Source organism: Falco peregrinus, chromosome 11, assembly GCF_023634155.1.
Source record: "Falco peregrinus isolate bFalPer1 chromosome 11, bFalPer1.pri, whole genome shotgun sequence".
NCBI lineage: Eukaryota > Metazoa > Chordata > Aves > Falconiformes > Falconidae > Falco > Falco peregrinus.
The window spans coordinates 21004348-21026533 of record NC_073731.1 but is presented as its reverse complement, the minus strand read 5'-3'; the positions used below and the strand labels follow the sequence as shown (position 1 = coordinate 21026533).

The window sequence follows — 22186 nt, the reverse complement described above, 5'->3', positions numbered from 1 at the left end:
ATGATGCTTGAGTCCACACAGAAATTTCCAGCAGGCAAAGGAAGGTGTGGTACAAAGCCCAGCAGGCGCTTGGGCGGCCCAGCTGTCATTGCAATGGTGCAGTGCCAACGGGCAGAGCAGCCCCTGGGTACAACAGTGGCACAACAGGTTTTTGAGAAGACACTGTAAGAAACAGAGCCTGCATGAACTAAATGGAGCAGGGTTACTGAGGATCATCGTTTGCTGGCTTTGTTGGTGGTGAGGTTCTCCTGGAGCTGCAAACCTGGAGCTCTACTGGGATAGGCCAGGCTGAGCTGCTACTGTGCTACAGCTTGAGCGGCACACGGCCCCTGTGGGAAGTGGGTGTGGAGGGCGGCAGAGCAACAGCGTTTATACCCTCTCCCCTTTGTAACATTCGCCCTAAAGCTGTAGTTGCCCGATTCACGTCGTTCAGGTTTTTTTTCCTTCCCACCCACGCCGGGTGCCGGGGCCCCCCGGGCGGTCCCGGAGCCCCCCCGCCCTCACGGGCCCGGCTTTAGCGGCGAGGCCGGAGATGCCCCGGTCCCGGGCATCCCCTCACGCCGAAGGAGGCGGGAAGGGCGAAGGACGGCGAGAGGGCGGCGGCGGGCAGACCACAACTCCCAGAGTGCCCCGCGAGCGGTGACGAGGCGGGCGGGGGCGGGCCGGAAGTGGGTTCCCCGGGCTGAGCGGCCGGCCGGGCCCGGTTCCGGGCGTCCTTGCCTCGGCGGCGGCGGCGGCGCGGGGGGCGGAGAGAAGATGGCGGCGGACTTGGAGGCGGAGGTGCAGGCTATTGACAAGAGCCTGCTGGAGTGCTCCGCCGAGGAGATCGCCGTGGTGAGGCGACGGGCCCGGGGCGGAAGGGCGAGAAGAGCTCGGGGCGGGGACGGAGCGGGGGCTCGCGAGGCCGGCGGGCGGCACCGGCCTGCCCGGCCGGCGGCGGGGCCGGGAGGGCCGGGGGCCGTTCCTGGGCCCGGGACCAGGCTGCGGCCGGGGCGGGGGGGGCGGGCAGGCTGTCCGTGAGGGGGTGTCGCCGCCCGGGCCGGCCGCAGGGGCACCCCTGGGCGGCAGCGGGCGCCGGTGCCCGGCCGTAGGCCGCTGTTGTCGCCGGCGTCGCTGTTGCGGTAGCCGAAATGGATGGCAGCGAGCAGCCGGCTTTTCCTGTTGTTCCGGCTGGCGCAGGTGGCTCCCCGCACGCCGCCGGGACGCGGTCACCGCCTGCCCGGGGCGGCCGCGCCTCCCCGCCGCTCGGGGGCTCGGCGGGGGCAGCGGGGGCCGCGGCTCGGTGTGTTCGCTCCGTCCTCTGCTGCTTGCTCGCCTCCTCCAGAGAGCCGGGCTCGGTTCTCCGGCCTCGCCTGCTGCCTTTCGCATCTCCTCGTCCAGAGAAGACCCCCCATCCCCTCGCTGGTTTAGGTGGATGCGTGACCCCAAATATGCTCGTTAGTGCAGAAGTTTCATTGCAGGGTTCTTCCGTTCTTCCCAGTATTTAAGATGCAGTTCTAGCAAAAGCTTGCACTAGTTAAGCCCAGGACTATTGGAATGGGACGTTTGTAGAGGAAACATTGGTAAAATCAATGTAATATTTGGAGCAATCTACTTTTGCTTATATACTTTTCCTGCTTTTATGAAGAGTAGTTTTAAGGGAACTGAAGTCTTGAGGGTAAAGTTTTCAGATAAATTTTTATTTCTGGCATAAATACCACATCTCATAGACGCTTGTGCCTTTAAGGAACTGGATTTATACATTAAAATACTGAGACAGCACCTGGGACTGCTTGTGTGTGTATCTGTAGGGTAAGACCTGAAAGAGCTGGCTGTGTGTGTGTTGATGAGAATTATATTGTCTGCTTTCCAAAAGAAAATAAGACAATGTTGTAATTCACATTATTCTCAGATTGTGCTGGTGTATCTACAGTGCAGTCGAAGGTATGATTAGATGGGCAAATGTGCATAGTTAGCTATGTCATAGCTAGTTTAGCTCCAGGATTAGTCTTCCCTCCCCCTCAACAGCAAACCCAGTAATTCCACCAAACACTTCATAAAGTAGTCCAAACAGCCCAGACTACCTTGTCTGCCTGAGTAACAAATGTGGGGTTTTTTTGGGGTCACACTGTAGGTAGCCCCCAGGCAAACATGCTCCAAGTGGAACACATTTAGGAATTCACTATAGGTACAACTTTAACTTTAGTCAGTTCTTTCTCATTTTTACAATTCTGAAATCTATCACTCAAATCTACAGTGCACTATCAGCTAAATGCTGCTGGCACTGCCTGATTGTATATGTAAACAACATACTTGGGTTTTAGCGTTTTTTTTCTCCTTTGTCTATAGCATTACTTTGTTGATAGCACAATATTAACAAAACAAGTGCCAGTCCAAAGATATAGTTACAGCAATTTATGCTTCAGTTTCTCATTGCAACAACTTAACGATAAACTGCCAAAGAACAGCGATCAAAAGAATAAATTATCTGTAACAGAACATGAGCCTACGTTGCTCAAATACAAGTATCTATTTGTGTAGCTAAGAAAAACATAAATTCTACCTTTTAGCTTTTGAAACAGTAAACTGTGTTCTTTTATGGCTTATTTGTATTATATATTTTGTTCTAGTATCTCTTAGATGTGGATTTGTTAGAAACCCTGATGGCCCGTTAGATATTTACTTACATAAAATGTTGTTTGATCAATTTTCTGTTGATGTTTTTGGTTTTGTTTTGTTGGGGTTTCTTTGGTTTTTTTCCCGGGGCAGTCAAAAATTGCTGCAGGAGAGTAAGTCTGAGGGAGGAGGAAGTGAAAAGGCATACACTTCCCTTTTTAATAAAAACCTCTCCTGGGAGAGCTAAACATTAGATTTTCTTACATATGACTTCAGGTTAGATGATAGACAAATACTAATTGAAGACCTGCCTAAATACAAAATGTTTTTTTTACAGAACAAATTCCAAAGTTTTGAGTAGTTTTGCTGGAGTTCAGTGCCTCCCAGGTAGTGATTTAGAAAGGCAGCACAACATATGTTTGCATATTTATATATATCTAGTAAAAATTTGACATGCGTAACAGTACTTAGTGCTTTTCTGATAGCTCTTGGAGTGACATCTGTTTCTGTGTCCTAGTAGGTTGTACTTCCTTCTGATACTCTTTTAGCCAGGATCTGATTTTCAAAACTATATGCACAGTTTTGTGTATAGAACTGGCTCTGCAAAGAGTTGTAGGTGTGATGATGTTCAGTGTTGCCACACCTAACTTTCAGGCAAGTACTCCCAGGATTTTGGGGATGGGAAAGCCATTTACTCGAGGAACAAGAATTTTCTCTGGTTAGGCATTTGTCTGAGCTTGTAGCATAGCTAATATGCACTGTGTATTTTCTAGATAGAAATTACTAATGTACTGCTGAATCAAAAGGCTGAAATTAAAGGTATTTTGCTGAGAAAAATGCAGGCATAGTAACTAATATATGCCCTAGAAAATAATCTAAAAATTCATTTACTAATTGGAAAGGAGAGGAAAAGATTAATGAACTAGAAAGAAAAACCAAATCAAATTCTTAGTAATGAAAACTTTACTTTTTTCATTTTTGTGTGGTACTTTTTGAGTCCTGGTGGGAATGGTGAGATTATCTATATGTTTTTTGATTGTTGGATAAGGCTTTTTGGCAACCTTTTCCCATGGACTTTCTTGGAAAAAATCTGGGCTTTGACTATCAAAGCTAGATAAATACAGAAAGATTGAGTGTATTGATTATGATTTTAAGAAGTCAAATTTAGCAAAAGAGAAGTGAAGAAAGCATATTATTTACAAAGAGCTGTACTGACAAATAAGGGTTATTTAATATGAAGTTCTGCTTTAGAAAACGTAGTCTAGAAAATGAAAATACTATGATGTATTTTTAAAAAGGGCAAAAATGCAGCAGTTCTTAAATGGTACAAATACTCTGCTGACTCTATGTCTGTATCCTGAAGAACTTACTACAACTGTGTTGCCTCAAACAAGTTCTTTAGAGTAAGTCATAAATAATTCAGAGTAAATCAAGCTTTAAGATTTGGTTACCAAACGCATTTATTTTGGTATAATTAATTCTTGGTTTTCATGTACAGTTTTAGGTTGATTCTAAATTCTTTGAAGTTGCCAGAGGGTATCTGGTTGTCATACTTACAGTGAGAAACGGCATACTAAGGCTGTTTATGTAACGCAGGATTTAATCAGTGCATGCTTGCAGTACGCGCTTGCTCCTGTTTGTTTATTATAAAAACCTTGCAGCCTTAATTTACAGTTTAAATCTTTATAAAATTGTAATCCACAAGGCAGAAATAAAACAAATGTTGTCCTAGGGGATTTTTTTTTTACTTTGTGTATGTATACAAGGGGAAAAAAAGAAACCTAGAAAGAGCTGTGAGTTTTTCAGTGGCTTATAGCAGGTACAGTGGTTTGGCTTTTAAATGCTCTGTCAACATTGTTTTTTACAACTGATTAAGAGAATTGTGGTGGGTTGACCGTGGCTGGACACCAGGTGCCCACCAAAAGCTGCTTTATTGCTCCTCACCTTAGCTGGGCAGGGGAGAGAACATATATTCAAAGGCTCGTGGGTTGAGATGAGGACAGGGAGATCATGCAGTGATTACTGTCGCAGGCAAGACAAACTTGACTTGGGGAAAATTGGTTTCATTTATTACCAATCAAATCAGTGTAGGATAATAAGAAATAAAACTGAATCTTAAAAACACCTTCCCCCCACCCCTCCCTCCTTTCCATGCCCAGGTTTACTCCTGAATTCTCTACATCCTCCCCTCCGGTGGTGCAGAGGGATGGAGAGCAGGGGCTGCAGTCAGTTCATCACACGCTGTCTCTGCTGCACCTTCCTCCTCAGGGGGAGGGTCCTCACACTCTGCCCCTGCTCCAGCCTGGGGTCCCTCCCCCAGGAGACAGTCCTCCATGAACTTCTCCTACATGGGTCCTTCCCAGGGGCCACGGTTCTTCACAAACTGCCCCACGTGGGTCCCTCCCGCGGGGTGCCGTCCTTCAGGAGCAGACCGCTCCAGCGTGGGTCCCTGCAGGGTCACAAGCCCTGCCAGCAACCCTGCTCCAGCCTGGGCTCCTCTCTCCATGGGGCCACGGGTCCTGCCAGGAGCCTGCTCCAGCGTGGGCTTCCCACGGGGTCACAGCCTCCTTTGGGCACCCCCTGCCCTGGCGTGGGGTCCTCCCCGGCTGCAGGTGGGGATCTGCTCCCGCTGACCTCCATGGGCTGAGGGCACAGCCTGCCCCACCGTGGGCTCCACCGCGGGCTGCCGGGGCATCTCTGCGCCGGTGCCTGGAGCCCCTCCTGCCCCCCGTCCTGCACCGACCTGGGGGGCTGCAGAGCGGTTGCTCTTGCATATTCTCAGTCCTGGCTGCAGTTGCTCAGTTGTTTGGTTTTTTTTACTCCTTAAATACGTTATCCCAGAGGTGCTACCAGCCTTGGCCAGCTGTAGGTCTGTCGGAGCTGGCTGGCGTTGGCTTTATCAGACACAGGGGAAGCAACTTCTCACAGAAGCCACCCTTGTATCCCCCTGCTACCAAAGCCGTGGCATGCAAACTTTATACAAGAATTCATGGATCTAACACCACACTTGAAATAGCAATTCAGAGAAGTTATTTTGGTGGTGGGAGATCCCCCCCCCCCCCTTTTCATAAGTAATTTGTTGAAATTAAATGAGAGGAGGACTGTTACCTAATGCTGTGTTTGCCATTCTTGTACTTTTTGTCTTTGCCTGTTCCTTGCCAACTCCAGTTTTTTGGTGCTGCTCTGTGTCCCCAGCTGGCAGCATCAGCCTGCACTCCAGAGAAATGCAATCAGCACAATCTAGGGCTTATCCTAAAAGTCACAGCTAATGTTGGGATATTTCACTTGTCATGCATCCTGGAGGAAAATTTTTAAAAATATGGTCTTTCAAATCTTGTGGTTTTGAAAAGCATTTTGTGTGTCAAAAGGATAAAATTTGCAAGCAGATTATCAAATTATTCCATTCTGAATGTCTTTCTTCTGAGATTGTCTAGATTTAGCACTTAGAAGTAAGCATGGCTTTCTAGTTTTGCAATACCATTTCAGATTTTTGATTTAGCAATAAAAAAATTCATCTTGATGGTTAGAACTATGTTTGGTATTTTTATTAATGATCAATTTGTGTTCTCATTCCTTTTAATTTAAAAGAAATGGCTGCAAGCAAATGACCTTCAGAAGGAAGTATACCAGCATCTGGCCTATTATGTACCAAAAATTTACTGCAGGGGTCCTAACCCTGCCCCACAGAGAGAAGACATGCTGGCACAACACATTTTGCTGGGACCGATGGAATGGTATCTTTGTGGCGAAGATCCTGCATTTGGTTTTCCAAAGCTTGAGCAAGCGAACAAACCTTCCCATCTTTGTGGCCGTGTTTTTAAAGTGGGAGAGCCGACATATTCTTGCAGGTAGTTCAACTTAGCATTGTGAAGTATTTATAATCTGAAGTCATGAACAGTTTTTGATAAGAATATTCTGGCCTAATGAAAAGTTAATACCCAAATGTATTTTTAAAGTAATCTTGCAGTATTTCATGACAGGTGGGGCCAGGGCAAAATTAACGTGCTATGGATTTGTAAATGAAAAAATATTAATTACTATAATGTAGAGTGTTTTCTGCACAAAAGAAAAGATAAAGAAAATGGGGGGTGAACTGTGTGATTTAAGGGCATTAATCAGAAGTAGGTGGTCAGATGTATGCATGTGTAACGCAGGTGTTTAATACCAGCTGTTATTCCTGTATATTAGACCTCTTTGCATGACCTGATAAACCAGTCTATTGAATGCTAAAACAGGCGTACCAGCTTCTTGTTCCTTCCCTACCTTTATCTCTAGATCTCTCTGAAAATACCTTTTTACCTGAAAGAGGACAGGAAATTACTAACCAATTACAAGTATTTAAAAAATCTGCAGTTTTAAGCTAGTGTGTTAGCTAGCTGTATACTCATCATGTTCTCGTTCCTGAACCATCTGTAGTTGAGTTTGTACTCTCTCTCACACAGATTCTTCTTGTTTTGTGTGGTTCCTACCACTCTCTTGGACACTTGAACACTTGGTGGGGTGATGGGGGGAGGGAACATCTGTCTTATTCTGAGGGTTTATTTTTCTGGTTTTCCATCTCCTTCATTTACAAGGAGAGGATGATTATAGAAGAATTCACTGTCTAGATCTCTCCTTTTCTGGAAAGATGGTACTTTATTGGCCTTACTGAAGTTCTGATTCAGGGCGGACTTGAGACACTTAACTCAGCAAGCTGCCTCTTCTGCATTTCTATTTCAACGATCAGTTAGAATAGGTAGTTTTGCAAATATTTTGAGACATGTTATTTGGAGGTGGATGGGATTAAACTGATGGGTACTTTAGATACTTTCAACCACTAAGAAAACTCCATTTCCTCTCAGGTGTTCTTAGGGTCTTCCTTCATACCTGTGAAAAAGTGGAGAGATCTGTGTAGGGAGACTGAAGAATATCAGAGGCTATAAAAAGGATTTCCGTGAAATCTGGTCCTAAAAAACCAAACCGCAGAACTAGTGTTTTAAGTCAAATCGCATTGTAGCCTAGAAGTAATGTGTTAATGATCAAATACTCTTCAAATGGACTAATGAAAACTGTGGGACTTCTGTTAGTTTGTACTGAATGCTTGATTTTTCAAGAGAAACAACCCAGTATCTAAAGTATATCCTTGCAAATACTGTCAGTTATGATGAAAACATAGAAAAATGCAATCCATTGGTGTAGGATTTAGAGAATGAATGTACTGTTCATACTCAGGGTCTTTCTTTCAGTAGAAAAAATTATTTGAACGCAGCAATATAATCATAATGTCATTAAGATTAGAAAGGATGCCTTGGTAGGCCATCTTGTCCAATCTTTAGCTCAAGTCAGGATCAGCAGTGAATACAAAATATTTTTTGCTGTTGCTGCTGTGAAGATGGAGTCTCTCATCTTTTGATTAGGTATTGAACGTAGCTATAAACCCATTAATGTTTCCTGTTGTGTGTTAATAATTTTTTTTGACTTATAGCTGATAATGAAGAATAATGAGAGTTTAAATTAAACTTTTGTGGGATACAGAAAGTAATTGTTTTCTGAGTCCATGACATACATTAAAAGCAGTAGCTTTTCTGTCCAGTTGTGAAACTTAAAAGGTTTGCCTCTGGTTTAGGTATAAGCACTCTTACTTCTTGGCAGATGGTACTGGGTTTGTAAGTACATTGCCACACATTTAGAGCTCTGAAGAATCGATACCCAATATTGTAGAACTGATCTACCCAATCCTGTAGGCATATTGTTGCAACAAGTGGTTTTGATTTTTTTTAATAATTAAAAGAAAAGAAATACCATGAACATAAATTATTCTGAAACAGAAGAGCTTTGTATAAGTTTGCTTTGCCATTTTCACCTTTAATGGCTCCTGTGGAGAAAACGAATGTGAAAATGGTACTTTATGCATAGTTAGGCATGATTGCCAGATTACCTTTCAGTGATCACCTGATTTAATTTATTTGCTGAAATGAAATTAAGAGAATTCTTGGTAATAATATTTCATAAGATTGCTGGTATTTTGTTTTGAACAAAGTTCTTTCTCTGAATTCTTGTTTTAATAATAACCATCATAAGGCATTCATTCTCTTGGTAGTTATTTTTACATTGCAAAACCTGGCTCCTTTAATCTGGAGGTGCCTTGAAGTCAGTTGCATTACACAAGTTCATGTGTTTTCAGTATTTCTCAGGGAGACACTTAATGTAAATCATAATCCTCTCATTCATTTGTTTAGCCCCTTTTGAGAGAAATATTACTTCTCTCTAATATAGCAGTGCTTGTAGACAGGACCTTATTACGGTCTCTTATCTCCTGGTTGACAACATTGTGATCTTGGACCTCTTCAGTGAGCTTGTAGGGCTAAACTTAGAAGCAGAGGTTTGATCTAATCTGTTGTGTGCTGTTTTTCTTCCCAGTGTTCAGTGAAAAAGATGTCTTCTCTGATTGCTGGAGACTGTAGATTGTTAATGCTGTACTTGAGAGAACTTGCTTGAGTTTATACCGTTTACCTGTCCGTACTGTGTTCTATAATTCATCTGTTAACTTGCTTATATACTTCTCTCACCTCTTGAAGGCAATGGCTATATTGCCCAAATATACATGCTACCCAGACAATATTTTAAAGCCTCCTCTGTTATAAAATTTTTTTTCTCCTTCATTTGTTTCCCTTTCCTTGGAAGCCATCCCTTTTGTCTTTCAGAAGAATGTATATATTAGTCATAAGGTTCATATTGGTGATATTTGAAAATTACCTGCTGTAAAATGTGTAATTAAAGGAAAAACTACTTGTTTAATGCTTCCCTTTTTCTTTTTCTGTGTGTGTTTTGTTGCTGTTTTCAGAGACTGTGCGGTTGACCCAACTTGCGTGTTATGCATGGAGTGCTTTCTTGGAAGCATTCATAGAGAGCACCGATACAGGGTTAGTAATACTGCTGGAATATAGGGTGTAGTCATTTATAATTTTGTATGTGTATGAAACTCCTTGTTTAACGTTTAAGAATGTATACATAATTTTAAAATGTTGGATGAACACAAGGTTTGAATTATGTCTGAAATAATCTCACAAGTACTTGAGTGTTTTGATCTGTGTACATTCTGAAACTTAACACTTCTGAAATATTAAGCAATTAAATTCTGTGCGCAAGAGTTAAGTTTACAAATGTATGTTATTTTTAGCATGTGCCCTTTAGTGAATTTTACAGCATTAGAGCTGCTTTTTTACTTGCTTTGACCTTGATGTTTGATTTTAAAAAATATTAAAATCCTTAATTAAGAAACCATTTTTATTTACAATTTGCTTCATTTAAACAGCTGAATTATCAAATTCTGTACAATAGCAGGATTTTTGCTTGTTTTTAAACATAAAGTTAAAACAGAAAATAAAACTGTAGATGCTGGTTTTTAGTAATATACTGTTATTAGTAGTACAGATTAGTTAAAAAATCCCTGCAAACAAAACCAAGGGGACCTTGGTGTGTTTTTAAACTAAGAAGCTAAGTGAAAATTACCAGTGCAGCCTTTCTGTAAATCTGTGTTTGACAATACTGCACTGCTGTTAATGTAAATCCGATCACTGCATGGTTATAGTGACCACTAAGATTTTTTGGGCGGGGGGGGGGGGGGGGGGCGGGGAACCCCAAACACAACAACTTGCCACAAGAAAGCCAACCCAATTTGCTGATATCATTATACTTGTATGTAGGTTTTAGTTGGCAAGCTTAGTGAATTAACAAGTCTAGGTGATGTCCAGAAGTGTAATTTTGTTGATACAGGTACTTCCTACAGTATGTACAGAATGGATCTATATGCCAAAAATAGGTGAAAGAATTCTATGGATCAGCTAATAGTTGTGGTTCAAAAAGAGTATCATTACACTTGACTAAATTGGTCTTAGCTGTAGAATAAATTTTATTAAAACAGTGTAAATATAACAGTTTTCCAATACTTTTCTCTGTGATTAGTAAGACTTACGTAAACAATTTAAGTGTTGCCTGTAAATTCCTTCTACTGTAAACAAGGTATCTTTTTCTCTCTGTGTAATAGTCCTATATGAAACAGTTTAGCTTTGTTCAGATTAGAAATGTGAGAATCTGAGATAGTACAGATGGCTTTGCAAGTAATAGATTCTGAAAAACTGAAAACCAGGAAAAACCCACAGCCTTCAGGTGGGGCAGAATGTGGGTGTTTGAAGGTTGGCGGTTTTTTTCCTTTTCTTTTGGCACATGCAGGCTGATGAAGTAGATGAGCTTTCAGCTGTCATGGAAGTGCAGACATGGTTTCACTGTGCTATTTTAACAGGGTACTGGTTAGATCATGCTTTTGTAGTTCAGCTATAACGACTTATTTCTGAATTTGCATGTATGTATATGAATATTCAGTTGAACTGTTGGTTCATTTTTAAAAATAATTTCAGATGACAACATCAGGTGGAGGAGGTTTCTGTGACTGTGGTGATACAGAAGCTTGGAAGGAAGGTCCTTACTGTCAAAAGCATGAACTTAACACTTCAGAGACTGCAGAAGAAGAGGTAGTAACGATTGAGGCGGCATGTTTCAAAACACTGTTATCTGTGTGTGTGTGTATATATGTATAAATCATTCATATGAGGTTATTTTTGGTCTTGTATACCATGCATGGGAGATGGGAAGAAATTTAGTAGTAATATTTGAACCACACTATGTTAGACAAAGTTAACGTCGAACTTAAGGAGTTCTTTAGAATGACATTTTCCACTTGAAGGCTATATCTCCATTTGTACGCTCTCGGTCGCCTCTGCAGCTTTAGTTCTGTTTCTTTGTTTTTCTGTCTTACTCTGAAAGGTGAAGGGAGTCTGCCATGTGAAAAAAAAATCTGTATGTAATCATGTGCATGAAGAAGCCAAATTAAGCTGTCTGTGCAACATATGTTCCGATTCTTACCAAAGTAAAGTGCACAGATTTTTTAAATCAAAATAGCTTGCTGTTACAGGAAATCCATAATGGAGATGTAATAAGATAGAGGTCTATAAAATCTTGTTTGGTATGGAGAAAGTAAATAGAGAACATATCTTCACCATTTCTCATAGCATAACTACTTGGACATGCTAAATGCAAAGAGACATACTACTTATTACAGTATGAACTCAAGCTGTTGGACTAACCGTTACAAAGCACCATTGTTAAAAGTTTATATAGTTCAAAAGGAAATTTAACATGTTTGGAGGGGAAAAAATGATCAATGGCCATTTAAAATTGCAGGTACCATCTTTGGTGTGGGAAGTATTAGCGTCTTGAGTTGCTGGAGACCTAGAGGAGCATTCTCTTTTTCTTATACTCTTCCCTTAGTATTGTTACTTCATCTCGGGGGTGTGAGTGGCTAGTTGAGCTTCTGGTTTAACCCTTCGTGTATGTTCTTATGTAATTAATTTGTGTGAGATTTTTTTGAAGGGAAAACAGGCAAATTTTTGTAGTAATTTTGCTGATGTGATGGTTTAAGTGAAGCAACTGTAACTGTATTTGCAGTCGCAGTGGTCCTTCTCTCACTATTTCAGCCCTAAGGCTAGCACTTCTGCATGGACTCACCACTTGATCTACATGCCAGTTTACCTTAGCCAGCAACCTTAGAAAACTCTTGTTCTGAAATCTTGGGTGGACTGCTACTTCTGTGTCCAAAGATACTCACACAGTGAGTGTTACTGACAGAAACATTAGGGCTTTGTGTTTCTTCCCCGTGAGCGATGGGGATTGAGATCTATTGCGTTATGCGGTGTTGTGTTCAGGGTAGGCCAAGGATTGTTTGAGAATTATTGGAGTTTGTTTCCTGCCTTGCCCAGATGTGTGTCTGTGTTGAAGGTGCTGGGAACAGAGGCAGTGCTGCTGCTTAAGGTTTGCCTTTGCTTTTGGTGACCGATAGTTCTCCATACCCTAGAAAAGTTTTAAATGAAGCCAAAAAAGAGAAATGGCAGTTAGTAACATTCCTGAAAAGTTTCCAAATATTCCCAAAGAATCTTGGGGAGAAGGTGGATAAACTTAGTACAGGTGAATTGCTGACTGTCAAGGCCTCCTGCAGGTAACACAGACTTAAGTTCTGAAAAGTTTATTGTGGCGATTTTTATACAAATACACTGCAGTGAAACACAGAATTTGGTATTGGGTAATCCTAAAACAGAGATTGGGCTACTGTTAGGTATTTTAATTGGCAAGCAATTACACATACTTCAAAATATCAAATGACAAGTTGAGTCAGTGACCCAAGGTATAGTATATGTCTAGGTGACTGGCAGGGCACGTAGTGTTCCCTTTCCAGCTTTGTAGAACAGGGACTACTTGTTCTGAACACCAAAAATGTGAAATAGTAGAAGAAGAATCCTTTCAGAGAAGAAGTTTTAATATTTTCTGTTAACAAACAAATCCCTTGAAACGGATTGGAAGGAAATGGCAGTGGTACCTGTACTACCTGATTGGGAGTTGGTGGTGGTTCTCATTTACTGCTCCAAAAAGTAGTCAGTTTGACTTTGCAGGCTGAGGCAGCACTCCTCTTTCTCCCCCTCTTCATCTCAGTTCCCCCACCTGCAGCAGCAGCCATTCTGCTCTGGCAGAGAGAGGAGGATGAGTTTATAGTGGCTGTTGCAGATGTCAAATGGAGGGTACCCTGGAGAGTGCGGAATGGGCACAAGTGGGTACGTGTTCCATATAAAAAAGGGCAACAGCTGTCTGAACAAGGCTGAGACAGGGGCAGATCATCATGAAATACATAGTTACATTTAGGCATTTAATTATTTATATACCACAACAATTAAGAGACATGCATCATAAATCATGATCCCAGTGTCCTGGATGTTGTATAAGCTTGGATAGGTAAGACTGTCTCTAAATGTGTGCTACATATAAAACAAGGCAGTAGATGCATAGTTATTTGTATTCTGCAGTTAACTAATACTGGTAAGTGGAACAAAAGATGCAGTGATTTCCAATTATGTTTTTGAAGGCATCGCGGAAAAAACAGATTTTAATACACCTTAGGTTAAAAGCTCTTCAGAAGAACTATCTTTGAAGGTATGCAGAAGTGGGAACAATGAAAATGGAGAAGTGTGTGAAAATTTAAGTGGGTGACCAGAGGCAAGTTAACATTTAGATATTGAATGTGAGATTACTGCTTTGATGATTGTCAGTGAAGAACTGGGAAAACAGGATGATTATTGACTCTGTTCCTTTTAAATGTAAAATCATTTAATGAAAGACATCATTAAAGATGCTTACATTGTCTTTGACAGAGAGGTGCAAATTTGACGATTTCTGCTTTGAATGTCATTTAATTTCTCAATTGCTATTTATATTTATTTTCCAGGATCCTCTTGTGCACTTACCAGAAGATATGGTGGCAAGAGCTTATAATATTTTTGCCATCACATTTAAATATGCAGTAGATATATTAACTTGGGAAAAGGAAAATGAATTGCCTGGCTTAGAAATGATGTAAGTATAGTGTTTGTCTTCTACCTTTTAAAGGCCTGCAGATAATTACAATAGAAAATGCAAATTCTGATTTTAAGTATCTTTTCTGCCTTTCCTAAAACTGTCATGATTTTTTTCTAGACAATGGACTAAAACAATTTCAGTAGATTTGGTTTTCTCATATTTTTTACATTTTTGATTATACAGCCCACTTCTCTCCATAGCAATGATGAAACAATGTCCTTATTATACCTTAATTTTCTTAGTATTGAAAAGGAAGTATTAGTAAAATACAATACTGTGAAATAAGTGGCAGGTTAATTTCTTATGGTCAAAGTTACTGAAATTCTGATGGTAAAAGTATTTTGTACTTTTAGTGATCCACTTATTACAGATCAGACAGAATGTTCAGGTGTACTGTGGCATTGTAGTTATGGACTCATTTGTGACATCTTGTTAGTATCTTACTTTATGTTGTGTAAGTAAGAATGCTGTGTAAATAAATGATGGGAATCAAAAGATTGCACTGATTCTATGTAAGCGTAGTAAGTTGTGGGTTTGAGGATTGTGAAGTTCGGATTTTTTAAGAGACTGCCAAGTCTTTGTTGTCTGATGGACCTTTAAGCAATACTGGGGAAACAGATGTGGCGAAATTATGCCAAGACCGGTGAAATCTCAAAGAAGCTGTGAGGGAATGTATTGAGCACAGCTGCACTGGAAGGAAATGTGTTTTCCATAGTAGGAAACTATTAATTCATAATCAACAAATGTTCAAAAATAATATTTAGACTTAAGTATTGTCTTAAGATTTTGGACTTAAAAATAAAAAAGACTATTGTCTTTTGTCATTTTGGACTTAATTTTGCAGGAAAGATGCACATTCCTATAAAAGTTAGGGGTGGTCAGTCCTTCTCAAATAAGTTGCTGAGATATGTTCCATATAGCAAAGGAAGCCCAGGCTTGGATTCCCTGCTTGGTGGAAAACTTGGTGAAACTACAAGTTGACTTTTATTTTTTTTTTATTACATTACTTGGAATTATATAAATTCAATTCTTGCTTTGAAGTGAGAAGAATGACACTTACTACTGCATGTTGTTTAATGATGAAGTCCATACCTATGAACAAGTTATTTATACTCTTCAGAAGGCTGTCAACTGCACGCAGAAAGAAGCTATTGGTTTTGCAACAACAGTAGACAGAGATGTAAGTACATTAATTGCTAGAACTTTTAATTATAGTTACCCTAATGTTTACTATATATGACTATACTTACTGTAGTTTGTTTTCCCAAAGGCTGTGGGTAACGTGACTAAGCCCTGTGTGTCAGGCCACTCTAAAGCTTCTTAACTCATTGGCCAATCCAAACCAGATCTAATATTGAATATATGTTTCAGTGTAACCATATTCCAGTAAGTCTTGTGAGTGTAGACAGCAGGGTGTCTCTCACTCCTCTGTCAAGGACAGGCAGCAGCTTTAGCTCGTCCTTTGTTGTGCACCAGGGAGCTGACGTTGAAGGAGCCCCTATATGTGCTCCAAGCGTGCAAAATGTTTCTCAAAGAAACACCAGTCAACACCATCAACAGCCAGTGAGGGATAAAATCCCTTATTGACTGCTTTTGTTTCAGTGCTTATGGAACTATTTGTGGATTTTTTTAAATTTAATATTTTTTTTCATAATTGTCAGATGATAATTGCAGGAAGAGGTAAAGCATTTCATACAGTGTTTAGAAAGAACAATGAGTTCAGAATCACTACATGCTGAATATAATTTTAACTAATATGTCAGTCCTGTAAGCACTGTCAGCTGTGCTTGTATTGTGGCTTGTGTGCATTTTTTTAAGAAAGGGACACTTTCTAGGGACAGGTTCATTTTGTTATTGGTTCTGTGAGGCTGTTAAACAGGTGCTGTGAAAATGAGCTTCCTTTTATATGGTTTTGTTGTCTCATGTCTTTTGGGGGGGGAGGAAGTCTCTTCCAAAATGGCAATGAGAGTTTCATTTTGGGTTGTTAAAGTACTTCAGGAAGCTCAGTGGAAACGGAAATATAACCACTGTATATTACTTAACACTGACCTAGATTTTGAGTTTGTATTATCACTACTGTACTTCTGTGATATCAGTAACCAAAAGATTCCTGTCTGATTCCTGAAGATGTGCTGACTTGAGCACATGCTGCATATTGTATCATGTGCTTTGGAGATTTTCCCTTACTGTTGATCCCTGTCCTACTTATAAATACGTATGTTAATGCATATATACATATGCATGTGTGTATGTATGTAAAAGACATGAGAAGGTTATGCCTGAAACAATGATTTGGCATCACACCAGATCTAAAATCTCAGTAAGCTATTCTGTTGATAATACACTATAAATTGAATCAACTATCTATTTTAATTTATGTATTGACAGTGCAGAAAGACTGGAAATGTTTTGAAATAAACCAAGTGCTTTAGATGTATGTTTAGAAATCCAATTACCTTTTAATATCTACTTTTTGAAAAGCATAGACATGTCTGAAATATCTTAAATTCTACCAAAATCATCAATGCATTAGTACTGAAGGTAAGTTTTCAGTATTTTAAATAAAAGAAGTGTGATGGTTACATCTTCAAAACAGTATTATACACAGAAAACTTGATATGAGGTAACTGCTTATGTGATATAATTTTACTTTCTTTTAAAAAGTACAGGGTGCATTTTGGAAATGCAAGTGTGTAACTATATACAGTACTTCAAAAAGGAAACTAACATGAAAGAGTGGTCAGTGTGCATCTGAAACTTTTACTGTATTGTTTATGCTAATGTAAAACACAGCATTTGAACTTCTTGTTTAGAAGTTGGTGGTAATGTTACTCCTTTATAAATTTGAAGGGACGTAGGTCTGTTCGATATGGAGACTTTCAGTACTGTGATCAAGCAAAATCAGTAATAGTGGTAAGTAATAGTGGTAAGTAATATCATCTACATACTTGCCTCATCTTGAGCAAAAAGAGGCTTTGCTGTGAAGTTTTGTGATACTGCTACCATAATGGCTGTTTATATTTTAATAATACACAGTGTTGGAGATACTATTTACAATATGCACAGTAGACATTTCAAAATTTCAAAATTCACCTTTATGCTGGTTTTTTTTTGGTTGGTTTTGTTTTTTGGGTTTTTTTTCCTACTATGGACAGCCTTGCACCATTTTCTAGAAAGGAGTTCCTAGGCTACTTTTCCTTTCAGAAAACAAAAGTTTGATCAGGAACTTCAAGTGTAATATTTTAGAATTGCATGTCACTTCAGATCAGTGAAGTTAAACTATCTTTAGTTTTTCTCCTACAGTATGAAGTTGTGTCTTTCATAGTCACAACTATGGAAATTGCTACTGATTGAATCCAAGTGTGAAACTACAAATACACTTTCATTTTTCACGTGTGTATTTAGATGTGTGTATATATATATTAATAATATCTATATATTTCAAGATTCTTCCATGTTAAGAACATGGAAATAATATTTTCTAGTTAATTTTTCTTAACTACTGCAGTGCAGTACTTAATCACATGAAATAAATAGTTCATGTATAATGCCGCTTCGACTGAAAAACAAATACTGCAAGTAGAGTTACCAGCCTTTAATTGTTTAAGGTATTTCGAAGACATTAACACACCTTTAAAGATAAAGTTGTGCAGTATTTCTAACTTGCCACCTATGCAGGCAAAGAAGAAACGGCTGTTACATGTAATGTCTATTAAGGTTTCCATCACCGAGATAAGGGGAAATGCTTTCTTGTTTTAACTCTGTGTGTTTAATTTGTATTTTTAAAAATAGTCGGTGGACAATCAGTTTCTTCCCTTGGTGGGCTGTGTGATTTCCATGTCATGTTGTGAAGAACAAATGTGCATAGCTGTCTTAGGTTTCACGTGGGACTGCTTATCGGTAAAATGCAGCAGATCAGTGTGTACGTTGATAAGAGGCCAAAAGTGGAAAATGAAGTGGCCTAAATATGTTGATACAGCGTAATAAGGTCCTTCAAATATTAATAGGGCAAACAAAGTTTAGACTTTCTTGGGTTTTTTCCTTCCTTAAGGAGGCGTTAGCAATTAGAATATGAATTAATATTATAAATTATTGAAAACAATCATAGGAATGCTGTGTTTCTGCACAGAAATATATGCAGTCCTCACTTAAATATACATTACTTCCTTTTTCCTTTTCTTTTTAAGAGAAATACCAGTCGTCAGACAAAGCCATTGAAAGTACAAGTTATGCATTCATCTATTGTTGCCCATCAGAGCTTTGGTCTGAAGCTCCTAACTTGGCTTGGCAGTGTTATTGGATATTCAGGTGGGCAAACTTGAACTCTTTGAGATAACTTGGGGAGCATTTGTGAGGCAAACTGAATTCCTGAAGCAATTTTGTCTACTTATTTCAGATATGTTATATATATATATATATATATAAGGGAAAGCTATAAATAACTTGTCAAACGTAATGCTATTTTCTCTTGCTGGAGTGCTGTTCTGAGTTCTGACTGCCATATGAAATCTTACCTCACAGTCTCGGATGCTGTTGTCTGTTTAGTTGCTGCTGAACAGAAGCTGAGAATCGCTGTCAAATGCTGTATGCCAATAAGCTATTTTTCAGTACCTAGTCGCTAGATGCAGTAAGCTGAAAATAACCTGATTAGATAAAACAAAATGATTCAGAAGTAATTTGATCAATGATGATGAAAGTGATTGCTTCAGATTTTTTGCTAAGTAGAACGGAGGAAATGCAAGGATCTGTGGAGGTTTTTGGGTAAGTATAGAAGCCAACGAAGCATTAATCAGACATTTAGAAAGAGGTTTCTTCAAAGGAGTCAAGATGAATGGTATCATATTCATGGGAAGGCTCAGTGTTTGAGTTCTTCCTTTGTCCTGATGAATCATAAGGTTGTGAAGATGTGGCACGTGAGGGGAAATACAAGGAAAATGTGTCAAACTACTGATATGTAGAAGTGTAGGTACAGTCTCCAATGCACTTTGTGTTCTGTGTATCTGTAAATGTTAACAAGAATTATTAGCAAAGCACACTCGGCTATAGTATTGCATGTATGTTTTATATAGGTGCAAGATTTCTTCAGAGATTGTATGTTTTATTAGACTGATAGTTAAAAAAGTAGCCAAGATTTCAGGCACAGGATCTCTATATCATTTTGGTTTTTTTGAAAGATAAGTAGTCTTATGTTTGTGTAAGTTAATTTTTAAAGTTATGTAAATCAAACTTTTGAAAAGTTATGGTAGCGGTTTGTGCAACTATTTGCCAGTGTTGCTGGCAAATAATAGGTATTAATAGAAGGGAGAGTCATGACGATCTTTAATTTCTGAGATGAATTTTCCTTTCAGTGTAACCTGTAGGCAGGTGCTGTCTTTCTCATGTTCTTTAAGCTCATTTTTGTGCCATGTCATTTGTGCCAGGTGCCAAAGTCACTAATTTTCAGCACTAAGTTACCGTTGCAAAAAAAACCCCACCTGAATATGTTAGTTCGTGTGTGTGTAGTGTTTCTGAAATTCTGCAGAGTTCATTTCATTAAATGTAGTGGCCTTTATGATTCAGAAGCGCAAAAATAATGTTTGACAGGAAGCATGCGTACGTTTTGTCTGTGACCTACGTGCTTGGTTATTTGAAGTGTCTTACACAGCTTGGGTTGCAGTCTTGCAGTATACTCTGCAGTCTGGTTTTGTGAAATACACTTCTGAAAAAGTTGGTTTCCCTTAGCTTTTTGACAAACACACCCAAACATCTAGATTCTGCTCAGTCTTTTATACAGCCTGTTACCGTTCATCTGTAATGTGGGCTGATGGAGTTACGCTGGTGGTTACACTTAAATGTCCCTGACCAAAGAGCAGTTGGCAGGTGGAGGGGTTTTCTGCTGTGCCGAAAAGTTAGGTTGGAGGATTGCTGTGAAATGAGTGTCAAACCTTTGTCAGTGAATAAAGGGAAAAACCTTACTATGGAACTTTATCACAAGCTTCACTACCACATCCATTTTAGCAAATGTAATTTCTTCAGCAATAAACACGTGTTTGTCATTATTTGAACAATGCAGTAGTTCCCCTTAATTTGTTACCCTTCATAACCCTGGTTGGAATGGAACTCTGCAAGGCAAAAAAACCCAACCCCAAACTGCTATAGGAGTTCAGACTGTATAGAACTGCACCGTGCAGTGCATGGTATGATAGACCTGGCGCTAATCCACTGGCAGCTCTGCCTGGGAAGCTGAGATGGCTGAGTGGCATGCAGCAATAAGGGCTCGCGTGTCACTCATGTAGTTGTGTTAGTTAATATACGTTACCTGCAGTGCAGAGCTAGGTGGAACATGGTTAATATGAGCATTCCTGTGTTGTGTTCTGTTGCAGGTGCAGGCTTTTCTGCAAGCATATCATAACTTGCATGTTCATATAATAATTACTGCTTTCCATTAGAAAAAAAATATGTAGATAGGCTTTAATAGCAACAAAGAAGTGTAAACAAAAAACTCATCTATGAGTGTATGAGTCGTTTCATGTATGAATTATATTTTCCTTCTGATAGGACTCTAAACAGGAAAAATATAACGTGGAAAAATAGCCTGCTGTATAATTATTTCTTATATTAATAAGCCAGCAGCACTTTTAAGAAACACATTTTTGTTTGATAACCTTGAAACAAATCATTGTGTTTGGCAATTTTCACAAGGTTCCTAATGTTCCATAAGGTTAGCCTGAAGCTTGCAAGGTATAAAATATTTATGTTTCTGTCAGCAAAGTATGAGCAGTGTTACTCATTTGTCAAGGAAAAGAGGGCCCTATGGCTTCTACTGTGTCTTATGAAAATCCCAATATGTCAAAATAATGTACAAGGTTTTCTTAAGCTATAACTAACATATAATTTCTCTTCATTAAGATGGTCTTCGTCGAATATTGTGCCAGGTTGGTTTACAGGAGGGGCCAGATGGTGAAAATTCTTCTCTTGTGGATAAGCTGATGCTATATGATTCTAAACTGTGGAAAGGTGAGTTTTCTCAAACTTCTGGAAAATACTAAAGAATGCCATGCATAAAAGTTTTCCCTTTATTGTATTTGCTAATGTTTGATCATTTTTGCTGTGGTATATTATGGATAGAATTGCTTGATTTGTTATAGTCTGTCCCTTCGTGATGCACTCCAAATATATTGAAGACATATAAGGAAGATAGAAGGAGACCATTTGGAGATGGGTTTGGGTTTAGATCTCATTTTTCAAAGTAGTCTGAAACTAAGGCTGACTTGAATATGCAGATGGCAGTGATAGTTAAGGGAAATGGAGTAAACATTGATTTGGGGGTTGTCTGCTTTATAGGATGTCAGCATCTATAGCTTACCTACCAAAATGCCTCATTTTAAGGGATAAGGCAGAGGTTTTCTGCATTGACTTGTGTTTATGTTCATGATGTATTCTGAAGTGTTCGTTCTGAGAACATTCAGGAAAAATGACTGTTCTGTTATTTTAGAACCCTTAAATTTTTTAAAGCCTAATTGACATAATGGGATTGGCTAGAAAGTTGTCATTTTGAGGAAGTGGAGGTGGCTAATTTCTTTTCTGTTATGGATTTTATGTCTGATTTGGTACTGTGAAAGGGCATGTAAGGCCAGATGTAAGAAAGAGAAGCACAAAGAAAAGGCAGAGAATGATGCAATATATATATGTCCTTTCCTTATTTAAACATGAAGATAGTATTTTGAAGATTGCTACCCTCCTCCAGTATCTTTTGTTGTTTTTCAGTTCTGAGGTACCAGTATTCTAGCGAGTAGTTACATCTCTTTGTGGTCTGTTTTGGAACTTCTTGAAGCAGCAATAAAAGAAGTAAGATGGAAAGTGGATGTCGTATGGAGAAAATTATTCTTCTAGGTTATGTTTATCTAATGCCTTTATCTTGTGTGAATGAGTTCCTGGCACTCCAAATTTATTTTTTTTTCCTAACAATAAATTTTATCTAAAAGGTACTGCTTTGTGGACTGTTACATTTTTAATACAGGTTTTTTTGGGATAATGTCTTTCATATAAGCAAGGAGTAACTTTTAAATTTCTATTTCAACATTGGTATTTCTCTACTTTATTATCTGTTCCATAACTACTCTGCATTAATAGCATAATGGTGTTTGACTTAAAAATGACCTATGGAAAGAAA

The 22186-nt window shown here is 39.3% G+C and overlaps 1 protein-coding gene across 2 annotated transcripts in view; it reads left to right on the top strand.

Moving 5' to 3' along the window:
- Positions 1 to 678: 678 nt before the first annotated feature.
- The window catches only part of UBR2 (ubiquitin protein ligase E3 component n-recognin 2), a 60007-nt gene continuing 38499 nt past the window's right edge, over positions 679 to 22186 (top strand). For both annotated transcript variants that reach the window (XM_055816178.1, XM_055816179.1), the window contains exons 1-9: positions 679 to 834; positions 6184 to 6443; positions 9419 to 9497; positions 10992 to 11105; positions 13904 to 14031; positions 15076 to 15214; positions 16885 to 16947; positions 18222 to 18342; positions 20923 to 21030. In XM_055816178.1, coding sequence (XP_055672153.1) covers positions 757 to 834; positions 6184 to 6443; positions 9419 to 9497; positions 10992 to 11105; positions 13904 to 14031; positions 15076 to 15214; positions 16885 to 16947; positions 18222 to 18342; positions 20923 to 21030 — 1090 coding nt within the window. In that variant the 5' untranslated portion in view covers positions 679 to 756. The remainder of the gene's footprint in view (positions 835 to 6183; positions 6444 to 9418; positions 9498 to 10991; positions 11106 to 13903; positions 14032 to 15075; positions 15215 to 16884; positions 16948 to 18221; positions 18343 to 20922; positions 21031 to 22186) is intronic.